The sequence below is a fragment of the Stegodyphus dumicola genome, chromosome 10 (genome assembly GCF_044657685.1).
Source record: "Stegodyphus dumicola isolate Sdum_Otavi_A_Nest chromosome 10, ASM4465768v1".
NCBI classification, from domain to species: Eukaryota; Metazoa; Arthropoda; class Arachnida; order Araneae; family Eresidae; genus Stegodyphus; species Stegodyphus dumicola.
The window spans coordinates 159,897,020-159,912,319 of record NC_140777.1 but is presented as its reverse complement, the minus strand read 5'-3'; the positions used below and the strand labels follow the sequence as shown (position 1 = coordinate 159,912,319).

At 32.6% G+C, this 15,300-nt stretch overlaps 1 protein-coding gene across 3 annotated transcripts in view; it reads left to right on the top strand.

The window, feature by feature from the left end:
- The first annotated feature begins 664 nt into the window (after positions 1-664).
- LOC118194468 (protein NipSnap homolog 3A-like) overlaps positions 665-15,300 on the top strand; it is a 39,754-nt gene continuing 25,118 nt past the window's right edge. For 2 of the 3 annotated variants that reach the window (XM_085825769.1, XM_085825767.1), the window contains exon 1: positions 665-917. In XM_085825769.1, coding sequence (XP_085681895.1) covers positions 885-917 — 33 coding nt within the window. In that variant the 5' untranslated portion in view covers positions 665-884. The remainder of the gene's footprint in view (positions 918-15,300) is intronic. The other variant, XM_085825768.1, reaches the window with a different exon arrangement.

The following is a 15,300-nucleotide window of genomic DNA, read 5'->3' as shown; positions in this document are numbered from 1 at the left end:
TTTTAATATTAAACTGTTAACAGAAATAAACAGGTTATGCATTTTGATCATGGCCGACATTTTGATACCATGACGTAATTTTGGGGGGCAAAGACATTGACTGATTTATACAATCATTCGAAATAAAAATCCCTAGTTACAAACCCATGTTATAATTTATATAACACCAAGTTTTCCTCCAACACAAATTTTTAAATCAAAGCATATTTATTTCGTTTTATCTGATTATATACAATACCCTATATACATATATATAGATAATCTACCCTATATATATAGATATCACATTATTATCTTAGTGCATCTTTTTTTAATATTTATACTAATTCCATATCTTTCACTTATGTGCATTTTATCTTTCGAATGCTTTTCTTTTCTCAACAGCGATATTCGAAATATGATTTGGTTTAGAATAGGCAGATTTATGGACGATAAAAAGTCAGTCATCACCATTAAAAACTGAACGTGTTAATTAAAAGTTTCACTTTCAGTCGGATGACCTCAAAACTAAACTTGATCAGCACAATGCCAAATTGGCGAAAAACGTCGCTAGTCTGGAGTAATTCCAGTAGCAGGGACAAACGGCGGTCATAGAATTGGCGGATCATACTGCGCAGGCTCGCCGCATCGTGACCTGCTGGCCGTAGACGCTTGTTCTGTCTACTTTGTCTGTCTATAACGAGACAGGTCACAGTGGTTAAAAGCAAGCGAATGAATTTTTTTTATTTAAGTTCTCTACCTCATATTCAAACCTACTTCTATTGTTGAGAAGCATTATCTTGTTTTTAATTTTCTAGTCGATTACATTGCTACTCATAACACTGTTTGCTAAAAAATATTTTGCTTCTCTTAAATTGATTGAGCGGTAGCGTTAAATTTTATTCATGGCATCTCTTGTTTGTAAAGGACTCATTGGGGTAACTGTCTTCCGCTTTTCTTCAGTGATTTGTAATCTTTATTCTATTTTGGGTAAAAAGCATTCTTTAAATTTCACTCTTCCTGTAAACTAGCCATTGCACAACACTTGTATTAAAATGTACAAGTCTAAAGAAAAGGCCCATTTTCAGATATTGCTTACATATGCTGTTCCAGAAGAAAAGAAAGAAAATTCAAGATAAATTATGTTTAAATTTTAATTTGAGCAATGCCTTGCATAAAGATAACTATAAATATATTTCTACAATTCAAAATATAAAAAAAATCAATTGAAATTTTGTTTAGATATAAATCTTAAAATATGTGATCGTAGGCAAAAATCGTAGGTCTCTTTCAAGTTTCGTGTTATTCAGCCTCTTTGTTTTGTAACCTAATTTTTTCTTTTAAATAATAGAAGAAGGTAGAAGTAGGCTTTAATTATTTTAAATATGAACTATTAGTTAGAAATATGAACTTTTTTCTTTAAAAAATCAATAGAAAAATAATTTGTCTTCCACTTCATATCAAGCCTGTTACCTTGAGATTATTTTAGGCAAAATTAGTTTGTAAGTCTTTCTAAAAGGGGCAGTATATATTCAGTAACATAGATAAACTAGTCAAGCTAAGTTTGACTACTTTGAATATGTACTGACCCCCTTTAGGCAGATTTACAAATTAATTGGTAAAATTATCTCAAGGTAACAGACTTGAGATGAAGTGGAAGACAAGTAATTTTTATTGATTTGCTAAATTTTTATCTAAAAATTTTCAATTGATTTTCTTTTATATTTTAAATTATAGAAATATATTTATAGTCATTTTATGCAATGCGTTGCTCAAATTAAACTTTAAATATTAATTTATCTTGAATTTTCTTTTTCTTCTGGGACAGCATATCTAAGCAAAATTTGAAAATGGGCCAAAACAACACTCTTCCCCTCTTTATTTACATTTACCATAAATAAAATTTAAAGAAAAAATTAGATATTCCTGTCCTCTGTTCCTAGATTTTCTGCTTGGACCTATTATTTGCATACCTTTGCATCTTGTAAATGTCCTGCTACTACTGTTATTTGTAATTCTATAGAAATGCTTTAGACTTTATTGTAAAAGAGCTATGTCATAGAAAACAGACACATTGACAGCTCAGAAATTTATTTTTATACCGTAACATATGTAATGAAATTTATAAGGTAGTTGAAATAGTTAAAAATGTTAGCAAAGAGTTAAATAAAAATAAAAAAATTATTATTATCAGTATATATCTAATATGCTGATTACTTATTTTTTAAAGGCTTTGTTTTCCACAGTTTTTTGTTAACTTGACTCATTTTAATATCGGGGTCAGTGCGAAAGCCCGTACGGCTGAACTGGGCAGCAGAATTTAGGGGGTGTTAAAATTTTTAGAATTTATGAGAGGCTCTGGGCAAAAAATTTAAAGGTGACAAAACTTTTAGAGTTTAGTTAGGCACCATGGGGTAAAATGCATGGTGCCTGAACTGTTTCATACACTGATTTCATTATGAGGAAACACATATTAAGATATTTGATATATTGTATCACCAGATGTGTTGTAGTTTTCAGTGCGAGTTTAATATTTGCCCCTTTTAAAAATATGTTATAGATATTTATATATACAACATATTTATGTTGTCAGGATGTTTGTAATGTAGATGAGTTAATGAATATAATAATGCAATGAAAACAAAATTATGGGTAAAATGCAGAATAGCCCACTTATTTGTTTGGCATTTGTTTAGGGCTTTTTACAAGAGTAAGAAGAATTGGATTTTTGTCAATTTTGTTTGACCTTTTAAGTGAAAATAGGTCGATGTGTACACGGATAAAGTCAAGGGAGTGCCCAATGCCAGTTTTGTGCAATTCTGGGATTTTTTGTAAGTGAAAATAGGTCGATGTATACATGGATACCAAGTACGTGCAGTTCTTAAAAACGCGCCAAGCAGTGGGTGATTCTGCACGATCCCCGAAATTATTTCGAGTTTTCATTTAAAACCTGTATATGTATAGCTATAGGTGAGGAGCTATTTTTAAAAAATTCAATGTAGTTATGAAAGAAGATATATTTAGAAGTGCTATTTTGTTGATGTTTTATATTTATATCTTGTATTTATAGTCTACTAGACAAGTGGAATGGAAAGCTTCTGCTTGTTTATTACTGTTTTATGTTATGCAGATGGTTGTTATGCACACTCTTATTGTACTTTGAATCTACAGCGAAAGGATAAGCATTTGTTTTTATTTTAATTAAAATTCAATGAAAGCAGGACATGTTGATGTAAAAATTGATGTAGTGCGTAATATATCTGTAATTGTGTGTCCAACTTGTAGAAATATTGTATTTGTTCATCCTGGATATATGATGAACTGTGGATTTAATTCTTGCATAATCAAAACACGGAAATAAGATGCATAGTATTCTCTGTATATTTTGCTGAAATATTTGGGATGTTCAGGAAAGGAGACTATGGTCGTTTCCTAAAGCATTAATATTAGGTCTTAATTTTCTTAAATATATTTTACTAACTATATAGATCATATCTAAATCTGAAGTATTTAAAATAATCACAACAAGAAAATGATTCTTTTAATATTGATAATAAATTTCAGTCACATTTTGAAAATTGTGATGATATTTAATGAAAGAGAAAAAAGTAAATTATGCTAATGACTACTATATTTTGCAATAACTACCAGCATGTTAAAAAGAAAAAAAAATGTATTCCTTATTATAATGGCCCCAAAGACTGAATCACTAATCACCCGAGATATCTCGTTACATGTTACATCATTGTTCTTGCCACATGTTCAGTTTAGCATCATGTTTCGTTTTTGTTAAGGGTTTCAAACTCACATTATAATTATTATAGTGGCCCCCAAGATTGAATCGTCAATTAATTTATATTGTCAGATGTTCTTATACCTCATTACATGCTACATTTTTCCTTCCGCCATGTGTTCTTATATTAGCATCGTGTTTCATTTTTGTTAAGTGTTTCAAATTTGCATTAGTTTTTTTTTTTTTTTTTTTTTAGTATTTTATGCTTTTCTGTGATTATGTGGTTAACAATCTTTAATTTCCTAAATAAAGAGGTGGATGCCATTTCATTTTTTTAAGAAAGGTCTTCTTTTTATCAAGCAAGTATGTGAAAATGGTCACAAAATAAAATTACATTTTAACAACAATCCTATTCGGAGATGCAGTGTTAAATATTGTAAACGAAAGAAGGGCCTCCGTTGTAGAGTCATTAGGTTATTTTGAAGCAAGAGATGTGAAAAATGTGCTGTGCCCTCGCTGTGACCCAAACCCTGGACCTCTCGAATGTACTTCCAATTATACCTTGAAGGCGTGCAGAAAGGAAGGAGAGAATACTTTATATACTTCCCCTTTTGAGGAGTGGGTGACTAGGGATTAGGGAACCCATTACCAAATCTTGGTGGTGACAAATTATCGTCCAACACCTTTTTTTTTTTTTTCTTTTAGTTCAGGTTGCCACTTTAGAATCATTAGATTATTTTGAAAGGGTCATGAAAAATGTGCAGTGCCCTTGCCTCTGGACTCGAACTCTGGGCCTCTCGAATATGTGTCAAATATGCTTCCTAAACACATATGCGCGTGCTTAAACGCATGCATATAATATGTTTATGCATGTGCGTTTCATGTATAAAGGACAGTATAAGCTAAGCTAAAATTATCTAATTATCTATTTCAGTTAATATTGCAGATTGCATTGTTCATTAATCTTCTAATTGGATCCGGCTTATTATTTTTTGCAGACTGTTAGAGCAATTTTATAAAAGTAAGCTTGAACTTTTGATTGTGTCAAAAAGAATTTCTGATTCTGGAGCAGGCAAAGGATCTACAAAGCGAAAGCATGTTTCGATGTCCATCAAACAAAAAGTGCAATTCCTGCAAAAAATGGATAAAGGCATATCCTTTGTTTCTCTAACCATTTCAAAATCTGTTTATCAATTTCACGCTGCTCTGCGGCAAGGGGAGGGGGAATGCCTCTGCACGCAATGAACTGGAAGTTGATCTATCAGCACTATCCTTATCTTCAGGGCAGATGTTTTTATTTTATTTGGCTTATAATTCCTTACTAAATGTAGTATTTCATCTCGATGTACTCTGATATAATTTAAATCAAATTCCTTGTCATTATAATTCGCTTCCGATAGTGAAGAAAGTGACACAGAGGTTATTGAAAACGAAAAAAATTTCGATTGACAAATTAGTCGGTATTCTCGACACAGCAATTATAGGACTTGAACAGCGGAACTTTGTAATTGAACAAGAAATTATGTCTGTTCATAGAATTAAAGAGAAAGTATTATCACATAAAACGAAGCAACTTCGGTTTTGTGTGTCTACAAAATTACATTGAAAGAAATGTTTAATAAAGTAAACAAATAAATATTAAGCTTTTTTTTTGTAAATTTTGATAACCTTTAGATCATAATTGTTCTCTATTTCATAAATTATGGTTTTATATTTTTAATTTTATAATTTCTGCATGCCATCTTACCAGATTTAAACTGATAATCTATAATCCGGAATCGCCAAAGTCCCGACGAGTCCGGATTAATGACTTTCGACTGTATACATATATTTGTATATATATACACATATGAACATAGTATGTGTGTGTATATATATATATATATATGCTATATACGCATATATACATATATGTGTGTGTGTGTCTACAAAAGTTGCTAAAATATACATAATGAATCTTTTTTAACAAAAGTGAAATTGTCAACTATGAATTTAATCTTAAAAGCTGTTATTCAAGACAAAACTATCAGTGACCAAAACAGAAAGACTTGTTAGAACACATTGCATTTCACTATCTTGTCAGTAGATGGCTGCACCAGTCCAATACATTGGATTTGAACTTAGTATTTCAGTGGCCTGGTGATAGCTCAGAAATTGGTAAAAAATCACTTTAAATTATGAAAGAATAATAATTATTTGTCATTGCTAATAACTGTAATAATGTGTATTCAATTTTTTTAAATTAAGTGTGTGAATTTTCAGAACATTTTTTTTTTGCTGTGTTATTGTTTTTAAATTTTCATATGTAACTGTAACATTGACTAAAGAGTTTTGTTGACCATGTTGTGTGTTGGTGTTGGGTGTGCTGAAGGTGGAAGTTTGTAGTTTTTTTTTTTTTTTTTTTTTGTATAAGTTTTTAGTGCTGTTCACGATTATGAATAAAAGTTTCCAATCAGTTTAATTTGCAATGAGTCGAACTAATATCTGGTGACCCGTGTTTTATTAGGAATGCTAATGTTTTAGTTTGACTTAAAATTGCAAACATGCCATGCCGACAAAATTCTTGAGATGAATCCCCGGATGGAGCTTGCGAGTGTGGTCCAAGAAGCTGGCCCATATGATATGTTGCTAAAAAAAATTTCTTCACTTGAGCAACAAATTGCGACTCTGAGTGTTCAACATACGAGAGACAGACGACGAAGTTGAAGCCATCAACGAAATAGGAGTCGCAGCAGATCCCGCAAGCGTTTTGACCCAGATGGAAAATACTGTTTTTTCCATTTCAAATTTGAAAAAAAAAAAAAAAAAAAAAATGCTTCCCTGATAAATGCAAACCTCCATGCAGTTGGAAGCAGCCGGAAAACTGCAACTAGCAGTAGAATCAGTGGCAAGCCCTGCTGCTACTGGAAACATTAATTGCCGCAAATTTCGCCTTTTTATCAAAGACAGAAAAACAGGAATCAAATTTCTTATTGACAGCGGAGCAGATATCAGCTTGATTCCAGCTGATACGAAATCTAAAAGTATCTGCACTTCATACGAGAATTGCACACTATACGCAGCTAACAGAACTGAAATCCCAACGTTTGGAAGTAAGGTGTTGACCCGTGGACCTCGGACTACGTCGCCCATTCCAATGGCCATTGGTTGTAGCAAAAGTAAACAGAGGCATTTTAGGTGCCGATTTTCTGAATCAGTTTCACTTACTGCTTGACATTCGCCAGAGAAAATTAATTGATGGTGTGACAAATATGTTTGTACATAGTGATGTAATGTCAGTAACTGAAAATACTGCGATTAGCACAGTGTGCAATTCTGTAAAATTCTCTGAGCTGTTGCGAAAGTACCCTGGTATTACGAAGCTCAATTTATTGAACACCAACAGGACATAAGGTCCAGCACTATATTGCTACAAAAGGACTACCAGTTTACTCTCGTGCTCGGCAGCTCGATGCTAAGAAACTGAATTTGACAAAGCAAGAGTTTCAGTTGATGTTAGACAATGGTATAATCAGGCCATCTAAATCACAGTGGGCTAGTTCTCTGCATCTGGTTACAAAGAAAGATGGAACTTTAAGACCTTGTGGTGATTATAGACGTCTGAATGAGCAGACTATTCCGGACAGATACCCGATTCCTAGCATTGAGGATTTTCATTTAATCTTGAGTGGGAAAACAATTTTCTCAAAATTAGACCTATTCAAAGCATACTATCAAATACCCATAGCTGAGGAGGATAAACCAAAAACAGCCATTATTACACCATTTGGACTGTACGAGTTTAACGTTATGAGTTTTGGTCTCCGAAATGCCCCCTCAACCTTTCAAAGATTTGTACACGAGGTGTTTCAAGGGCTTGATTTCTGTTTTCCTTATCTTGATGATGTTTTAATTGCCTCGTCATCTGAGGATGAGCATAAAACACATCTGAGCTTAATTTTCGAAAGGCTTGATAAATATGGCCTATGCATAAATGTGTCAAAGTCCGTATTTGGAGTTAAAGAAATTGAATTTTTGGGGTATCTCATTACACCTTCTGGTTCGCAACCTCTGCCAAACAAAGTTAAAGCTATTCTTGATTATGAACTGCCATCCACTCTTCATGGCTTAAGAACGTTTTTAGGCATGGTAAATTTTTATAGGAGGTATTTGAAAGATGCAGCGCAGACCCAGGCCATGCTACATGAAATGCTTAAGGGAGCAAAGAAAAAAGATAAAAGTAAAGTACCTTGGACTGAAGAAAGCATAAAGCAATATAAGAAGTGCAAAACTGACTTGGCTAATACTGCCCTCTTAAGTTATCCAAGGTCTGAATGTCCATTATCTCTGTGCACTGATGCCTCAGATTGGGGAATTGGTTCAGTTTTGCGACAGTATGAAGATGGTAACTGGGAACCAGTTGCATTTTATTCAAAGAAGCTAAATGGGGCTCAAAGAAAATACAGTACATATGATCGTGAATTGTTTGGAATATATCTGTGTGAAGCAATTTAAATACATGCTGGAAGGACGAGATTTTCAAATTTTCATTGATCGTAAACCACTGATTTTTGCATTCAAGCAAAAGAATGATAAAGCTTCACCTAGGCAGCTGCGTCAGTTACAATACATCTCCCAGTTTACTACAAATATACAGCACATTAGTGGAAAGGACAATATTGTAGCAGACACTCTCTCCAGAATTGAAGAGATATCTGTAATTGATTATGAAGAAATTGCAAAGGCACAACAGAATGACCCTGAGTTGAAAGAATTAATTGCAAGTAACACCTCATTAATTTTCAAGGAATATGTACTACAATCTAAAAATGTCCTATGGTGTGATACTTCAGCTAGCAATATTCGCCCATATGTACCTCAAAGTTTTCGCAAGAAAATTTTTGATCATATCCATGGTTTTGCACATCCTGGTGTCAGATCCACTGTAAAACAGATAACTGCCAGATTTGTATGGCCCAGGATGAAGAAACAAGCAAGTGCTTGAGCTTGAGCTTGTCTGCTGTGCCAGAAAGTTAAAGTAACAAGACACACCAAATCGACCTTTGGTACATATCAAGAACCTGATGCCAGATTTAGCGTCATCCATATTGATTTGATTGGGCCTTTGCCACCATCTAATGGTAAAGTTTACTGTCTAACATGCATTGATAGATTTTCCTGTTGGATGGAGGTAGTTCCATTAGAAGAGATCACTGCAGAACTGGTGAGTAAAGCTTTTTATGACCATTGGGTGAGCAGATTTGGAGTGCCACAGTGTATTGTAACTGACCAAGGTCGCCAGTTTACCTCCCAAATGTTTAAAAATCTTGCTGCTATTTGTGGTGCTAAACTTCTGAATACAACGCCCTATCATCCCCAATCAATCCCATCCAAATAGAGCACTTTTACAAGACACTAAAGGCTGCAATAAAAGCTCACAATAATGTAAAATGGAGTGATATGCTACCCACTATTTTGTTGGGTTTAAGAGCTGCTATCAGAGATGGTACAAAGTATTCTGTTGCTCAAATGGTATATGGTACCAGTATCAGGCTTCCTGGTGAATATTTTGAAAAACTCAGTGTCCACGTTGAACCTTACACATTTGTGTACAATCTTCAGCAGCAGATGGCCCTAGTAAAGCCAATGAAGTCTGCAGATACATGTCAATCTTATCAAAAGTTTTTGTACATAGAGATTTAAGGACCTGTACTCATGTGTTCGTAAGAGTTGATCGGGTGAAAAAACCACTAGAGCCTGCATATGATGGTCCATTTCCTGTAGCAGAAAGGCATGATAAGTATTATTCTGTGCATATTAAAGGAAAAGATGTTAACATCTCTATTGATAGGCTGAAACCTGCTTACCTTATGAATGCAGATAGCATGCCAGAGCTACCGAATCAGCTTCTTGACGACGATGTCAATGGTGGATCCTCAAAAGAAATGCATCATAGTAATCTCCCAACAAACTTTCGTTGTGGTAGAGAAATAAAACTTCCTGTTAGGTTTCGAACTTAAAACTAAATCACAACTCTTATTTCTTGTTACTGCAAATATTATTATTCATGATCTTACTTCTCCAATTAGTGCTAATGTCATATCGTATTTATCTCCTTCACAATAATGTATACTAATTTTATAATTTCTAATTTATGTATCTTCTGTAATATACCAGAGTCATAGTGGTGTAGATATTGAGCAATATACTATTGTTCATGAATATATTCAGATATACTTTCCATATTGTTTTTACTGTTCTCGAAATTTTTGCTTCAAATTCTATATTGCATGTATTAGCTGTAAGAGTTGGTATTATTGTGTTTTGGAATACAGTGTGTTTTGCTTAGGCATAACATCTGCATTACCTCCTGAGAAGCTATCTTACAAATACAATTATTGTTTCAGTTATAATATTTCAGTGCTATATAGTGTAGTGCACATATATCTATATATTATGAGATATTTCTTTTTCACTAATTTGTTAATGTTAGATTGCAGTATATTGAAAATTAAGAATTTGAGCTCTATGTAAATAAGTAGTATTCTAATCATGTTGGTATTAGGCATATATGATTTTGGAGCAAATATAATTTCTATCCAGCTGCAGTTTAATGCAGTACTAATACCTGTTTTTCAGAAAACTAATAATTTTCAAAGAATATTAGTTGCTAAGGTGTATATTCAGGACAGTGTTGCATTGAGTCAGTCAGGAATGAGTAAAATAAGAAAAGTGCATTTGGTGTTTTAAATACCTGCTATGAAATGTGAAAATTTTAGTAATACTGATCAGATTTTCACTGTTGTTAACTATTTTCATGTCACTGAAAGCATAACACATTGAATTATTCAGTTAAGCCCAGATATGGAGTATGTATGTATATATTAACTTTGAGATATAATAATGTATAGAATATTGAATGTGGTATCTACAATTATGTTGATTTCCAGCATGGAACAAAAAGATTAGTGATATATCTTGAAGTTCCGGCTAAATTAATTTTTATTTGTATTTTAAATTGCTATTAAGAACCTTACAATTCAGAACCAGATGCAAGCTTAGAAATTGATTCTTTTATACGTGAAGTGCATTTTGATCATGAGATGCAGTGATCATGTTATTCGATTATTGACCTTACCAATGCAATTTAAGTATCGTAACTTAGTTACTGGTGAGGGAGTAATGTTAGAACACGTTGCATTTTACTATCTTGTCAGTAGATGGCTGCACCAGTCAAATACATTGGATTTGAATTGAGCATTTCAGTGGCCTGGTGAAATTGGTAAAAATAAAATCTGTCAGAAAAATCAGTAAATCTGTCAGAAATTGGTAAAAAAATCAATTTAAATTATGAAAGAAAAGTGTAATAATTATTTGTCATTGTTAATAACTGTAATAATGTGTCTTCAGTTTTTTATAATTAAGTGTGTGAATTTTCAGAACTTTTTTTTTTTTTTTTTGCTGTGTTATTGTTTTTAAATTTTCATATGTAACTGTAACATTGACTAAAGAGTTTTGTTGACCATGTGGGTGTGCTGAAGGTGGAAGTCTGTAGTTTTTTTTTTTTTTTTTTTTTTTTTTTTTTTGTATAAGTTTTTAGTGCTGTTCATGATTATGAATAAAAGTTTCCAATCAGTTTAATTTGCAATGAGTCGAACTAATAGATTTTTCTTTAGCCTTTCTTTTGTTGCACGTATGTCTCAGAAGCCCTGATTTTAAATCAATAATTGGCGCAGGAAAATAACCTTAGTCAGTAAATTCATTTCTGCATGAATGATACTTACTTATTATTACGGCCTGTATTTTTTAAATACCATATGGGTGGGAGAATTATCTTCTCACATACTCCATGTTTCTGCGATTGCTTTTGATATGGTATCAGAAGTATTTTCGGTACTACAGTTAAAAGTCATTAATCCAGACGCCCATAATCCGGACCTCAAAGCTACAAACTTCCTGCGCATGTGTCAAGGCATAATGTGCGTAATACCTTTACGCATGCGCATAATGCGTTTATGCATGCACATTTAATGTATAACGGACGGTATAAGCTTAGCTAAAATTATCTAATTATCTATTTTAGTTAATGTTGCAGATTGCGTTGTTCCTTAATCTTCGAATTGGATCTGGCTTATTATTTTTTGCAGACTGTTAGAGCAATTTTATAGAAGTAAGTTTGAACTTTCGATTATGTCAGATAGAATGTCCAATGCTGGATACTGCCAAAGGATCTACAAATTGAAAGTATGTTTCGATGCCTATCAAACAAAAAGTGGAATTGCTGCAAAAAGTGGATAAAGGCATATCCTTTGTTTCTCTAACCATTCCGAAATCTGTTTATCAATTTCACGCTGCTCTGCGGGGGAGGGGAACGTCGTGGCACACAATGAACTGGAAGTTAATCTGTCAGCACTATCCTTATCTTCAGGGCAGATGTTTTTATTTTTATTCGGCTTATAGTTCATTACTAAATGTAGTATTTCATCGTGATGTACTCTGTCTTTGATATGATTTAAATCAAATTCATAATAAATATCACGGCTACACATCAAATAGTTTTCTGGTTACAATTTTCTAATTTCGACTTTGCGTAATGTATGCTTTACGCATGCGCGCGTTGAAAGAAATGTTTAATAAAGTAAACAAATAAATATTAAGCTTTTTTTTTTGTAAATTTTGATACCCTTTAGATCATAATTGTTCTTTATTTCATAAATTACAGTTTCATGTTTTTAATTTTATAATTTCTGCATGCCATCTTACCAGATTTAAACTGATGATCTATAATCCGGAAAAATCGATAATCCGGAATCACCGAAATCCCGACGAGTCCGGATTAAAGACTTGACTGTATTCTGTTTTGAGGACCGTAAAAAAATTGCAGCGAAAATGTATGCGCAAAAGCGCCAAATCTAGCAAGCGTGCCCATTTAACAGCACGCCAAATCTAGCACATGCGCTGATTTCAGATTGCGTAAATTTATATAGTTCTATATTTCTTAAGACACCATTGAAATACTAGTTTAATTTTTAAATCCTTTTTTGATTTTAAATTCTTTTTTGATATCCTATGGATTCAATAATTTGGGAATTGCCCATGACGAAAAGTGTGCAATAGAATTTTGGGTAAAGTGCAGAATTACCCACTGCTTGATGCATTTTTAAGAATATCACATACTCGCTATCTATGTGCACATCGACCTATTTTCACTTCAAAAGAAAAATCCCAGAATTGCCCAAAAATGGCATTGCGCACACCCTTAACTTTATCTATGTACCTATTTTCTATTATTAATGTGACCTAGTTTCACTTAAAAAGTAAAAGAAAATTGACAAAAATCCAATTGTTTTTACCCTTGTAAAAAGCGGCAAACAAATAAGTTTGCGATTCTGCACTTTACCGAGAAATTTTTCGAAGAAAATGCATTATTCATTATAGAAAATTATGTTTGAACAACCAACGAGATGAAACTATGCTTTAGCGATAACTCGGTAGCAAAATAGTGAAGCAGGCATCCATTCAGTTATGTTTAACAATTTTTATATAAATTATAAAAATTATCTGAAATAGTTATTTACTCTTATACTTCCATCCAGTCATGTTTAGCCTTTTTTATATAAATTATAATAATAAAAAAGTATTATATTAAATTAACCTTTCATCTAAATTAAAACATCAATATTAGATAGTTATTTACTATTATACTTCCTTTCTTGTGTTAGGATTGCCGCAATTATTTTTGGTAGCACTGGCATCAACAATAGTTTGGCGATTTTTTACGGCCCTCAAAACCGAATAGTTTCGTATTTTCTCATCCTAAAGACACTCGGTATGAACTCTGCAAGTTAAAACATATGATGATAGTGGAACTGGTCTCATCAATTTTTATTCTGCTATTTAATAAAGCATCACTGTCTTTTCACATTTTGTGTATGAGCAGCTGTTGTTGGGTCAACAAAATTAAATTTACGGCTCATAATAAAATGGCTTGCTTTTTCTAGTTCTGTTTCATATGATTGCCAACATTCTGAATAAATTTTGATCTTTCTTCTGTAATTTTTGCTATGAATATGATTGCCTTTCTGTTTAGAACCTGAGAAAGTATGAATTCGTCAGTTTCTCTGTATAATCTGCCAAATATCCAGTAGTGTGGAATAACCCTGCTGGTATTTTTTTTTTCCCTTTGTACAAATAGATTTTCATGTATGTCTATTAAAGAGCATACATGAAAACAAAGGCCATATATTCGCTTATTTGATTGTAAGTTTAAATGTGAAGAATACATCTGTCTAAATGAAAATAAAACTAATCAATAGTTGTATTTTCAGAAAGGCTCAGTTGCTTCCTCAGCACTAAATTATGTCATTTCCTCTGCCCAGCAATACATTGCTGCACTCTTACAAACAGTATTCTGAATCCATCAAATCAGTTGACAATGTGTAAGCTTTTTCTTCAATTTCAGCATTTCATGTTGCACCTTTAGATGTTTTTATTGATATATAGTTTTATTTAATTGCTGTTTTTGTGCATTTGAATGTGAGGCAAATGTCATGTGCCAACAAGTGATGTCACAAAAAGGTATTTATCTTGCAACTTAAATATGCATAAGTCTACTTTGGTCAGTGTGTGATTCCTTGATGTTTTTCAAGTTAAAGTAGATCATTGTGTATGGGGAAAACAACAACAACGAAAAAAAGATTTCTTGAAAAATATAAGTGTTTTATTAACAATGCTTCTTGCTTTTTTAATTTTGTTGATTAATTGTCCTTGTATGGAATTCTTAATGTGCCACCATTTTGAAAATGGCTATTGCTTTTCACCCATTAGCTTGGTGAAATATTAGTCAGCAGTGAGTTCTCAGCTTTTTGGTGAGGGTATGAATAATCAGAAAATACAATAAATTTAGGTACATTTCCGTTTCGCCGGCACAAATCTCGCCAAGCAGACTTTATTGGCGACAATGCACAGTATACACATAAAATATTTAGACAAATGTTAGTTCTAAGAAATTTTATTTTATTTCTTTTTAATGTCGTTTAAAATTTTTAAAAAAAGACAATAAATAAAGACAATAAACTTTTAAAAAGACAATTTAAGAATTTACTATGCTTTTATGGTAAAACAGCTTGATTCACTGGCTCATATCGCGTGACTCCAAGTGATCTCATCTCATGTAAACTACACTACAAAAATCTAATTCTCTCAGTCATTATCTACATTAATTTCAAGTTAAATCTTAATTTGGAATACAAGTTTAAATGCAAGAATTATTTCAATTCTTGTGAATAGCTTACTTAGAAATTATGTAAAACCGCAGTGCTTTACTTCGCTAGTGCATTCTCATTAAAATTGATGAATTTAACCCTTGAGTTTTGTATATTTTCGCCATCGGGTGAGCGTAGTGATTGCATCCTAATTGACTTAATTACCGCATAAAATTGCCTTAGGGAATAAAATTAAACTATCTGGTAAAAATTATGTATAACTGTATGCCAGTATTGAAAGAAACAATCAATCTGATAAGAGTTTTTTTGAAAATAAGACGTAAAAGATTACCAGCGAGGATATTCCGTTCGGCGTCAGTTGTACCATTATTGGCGACTGGTAAA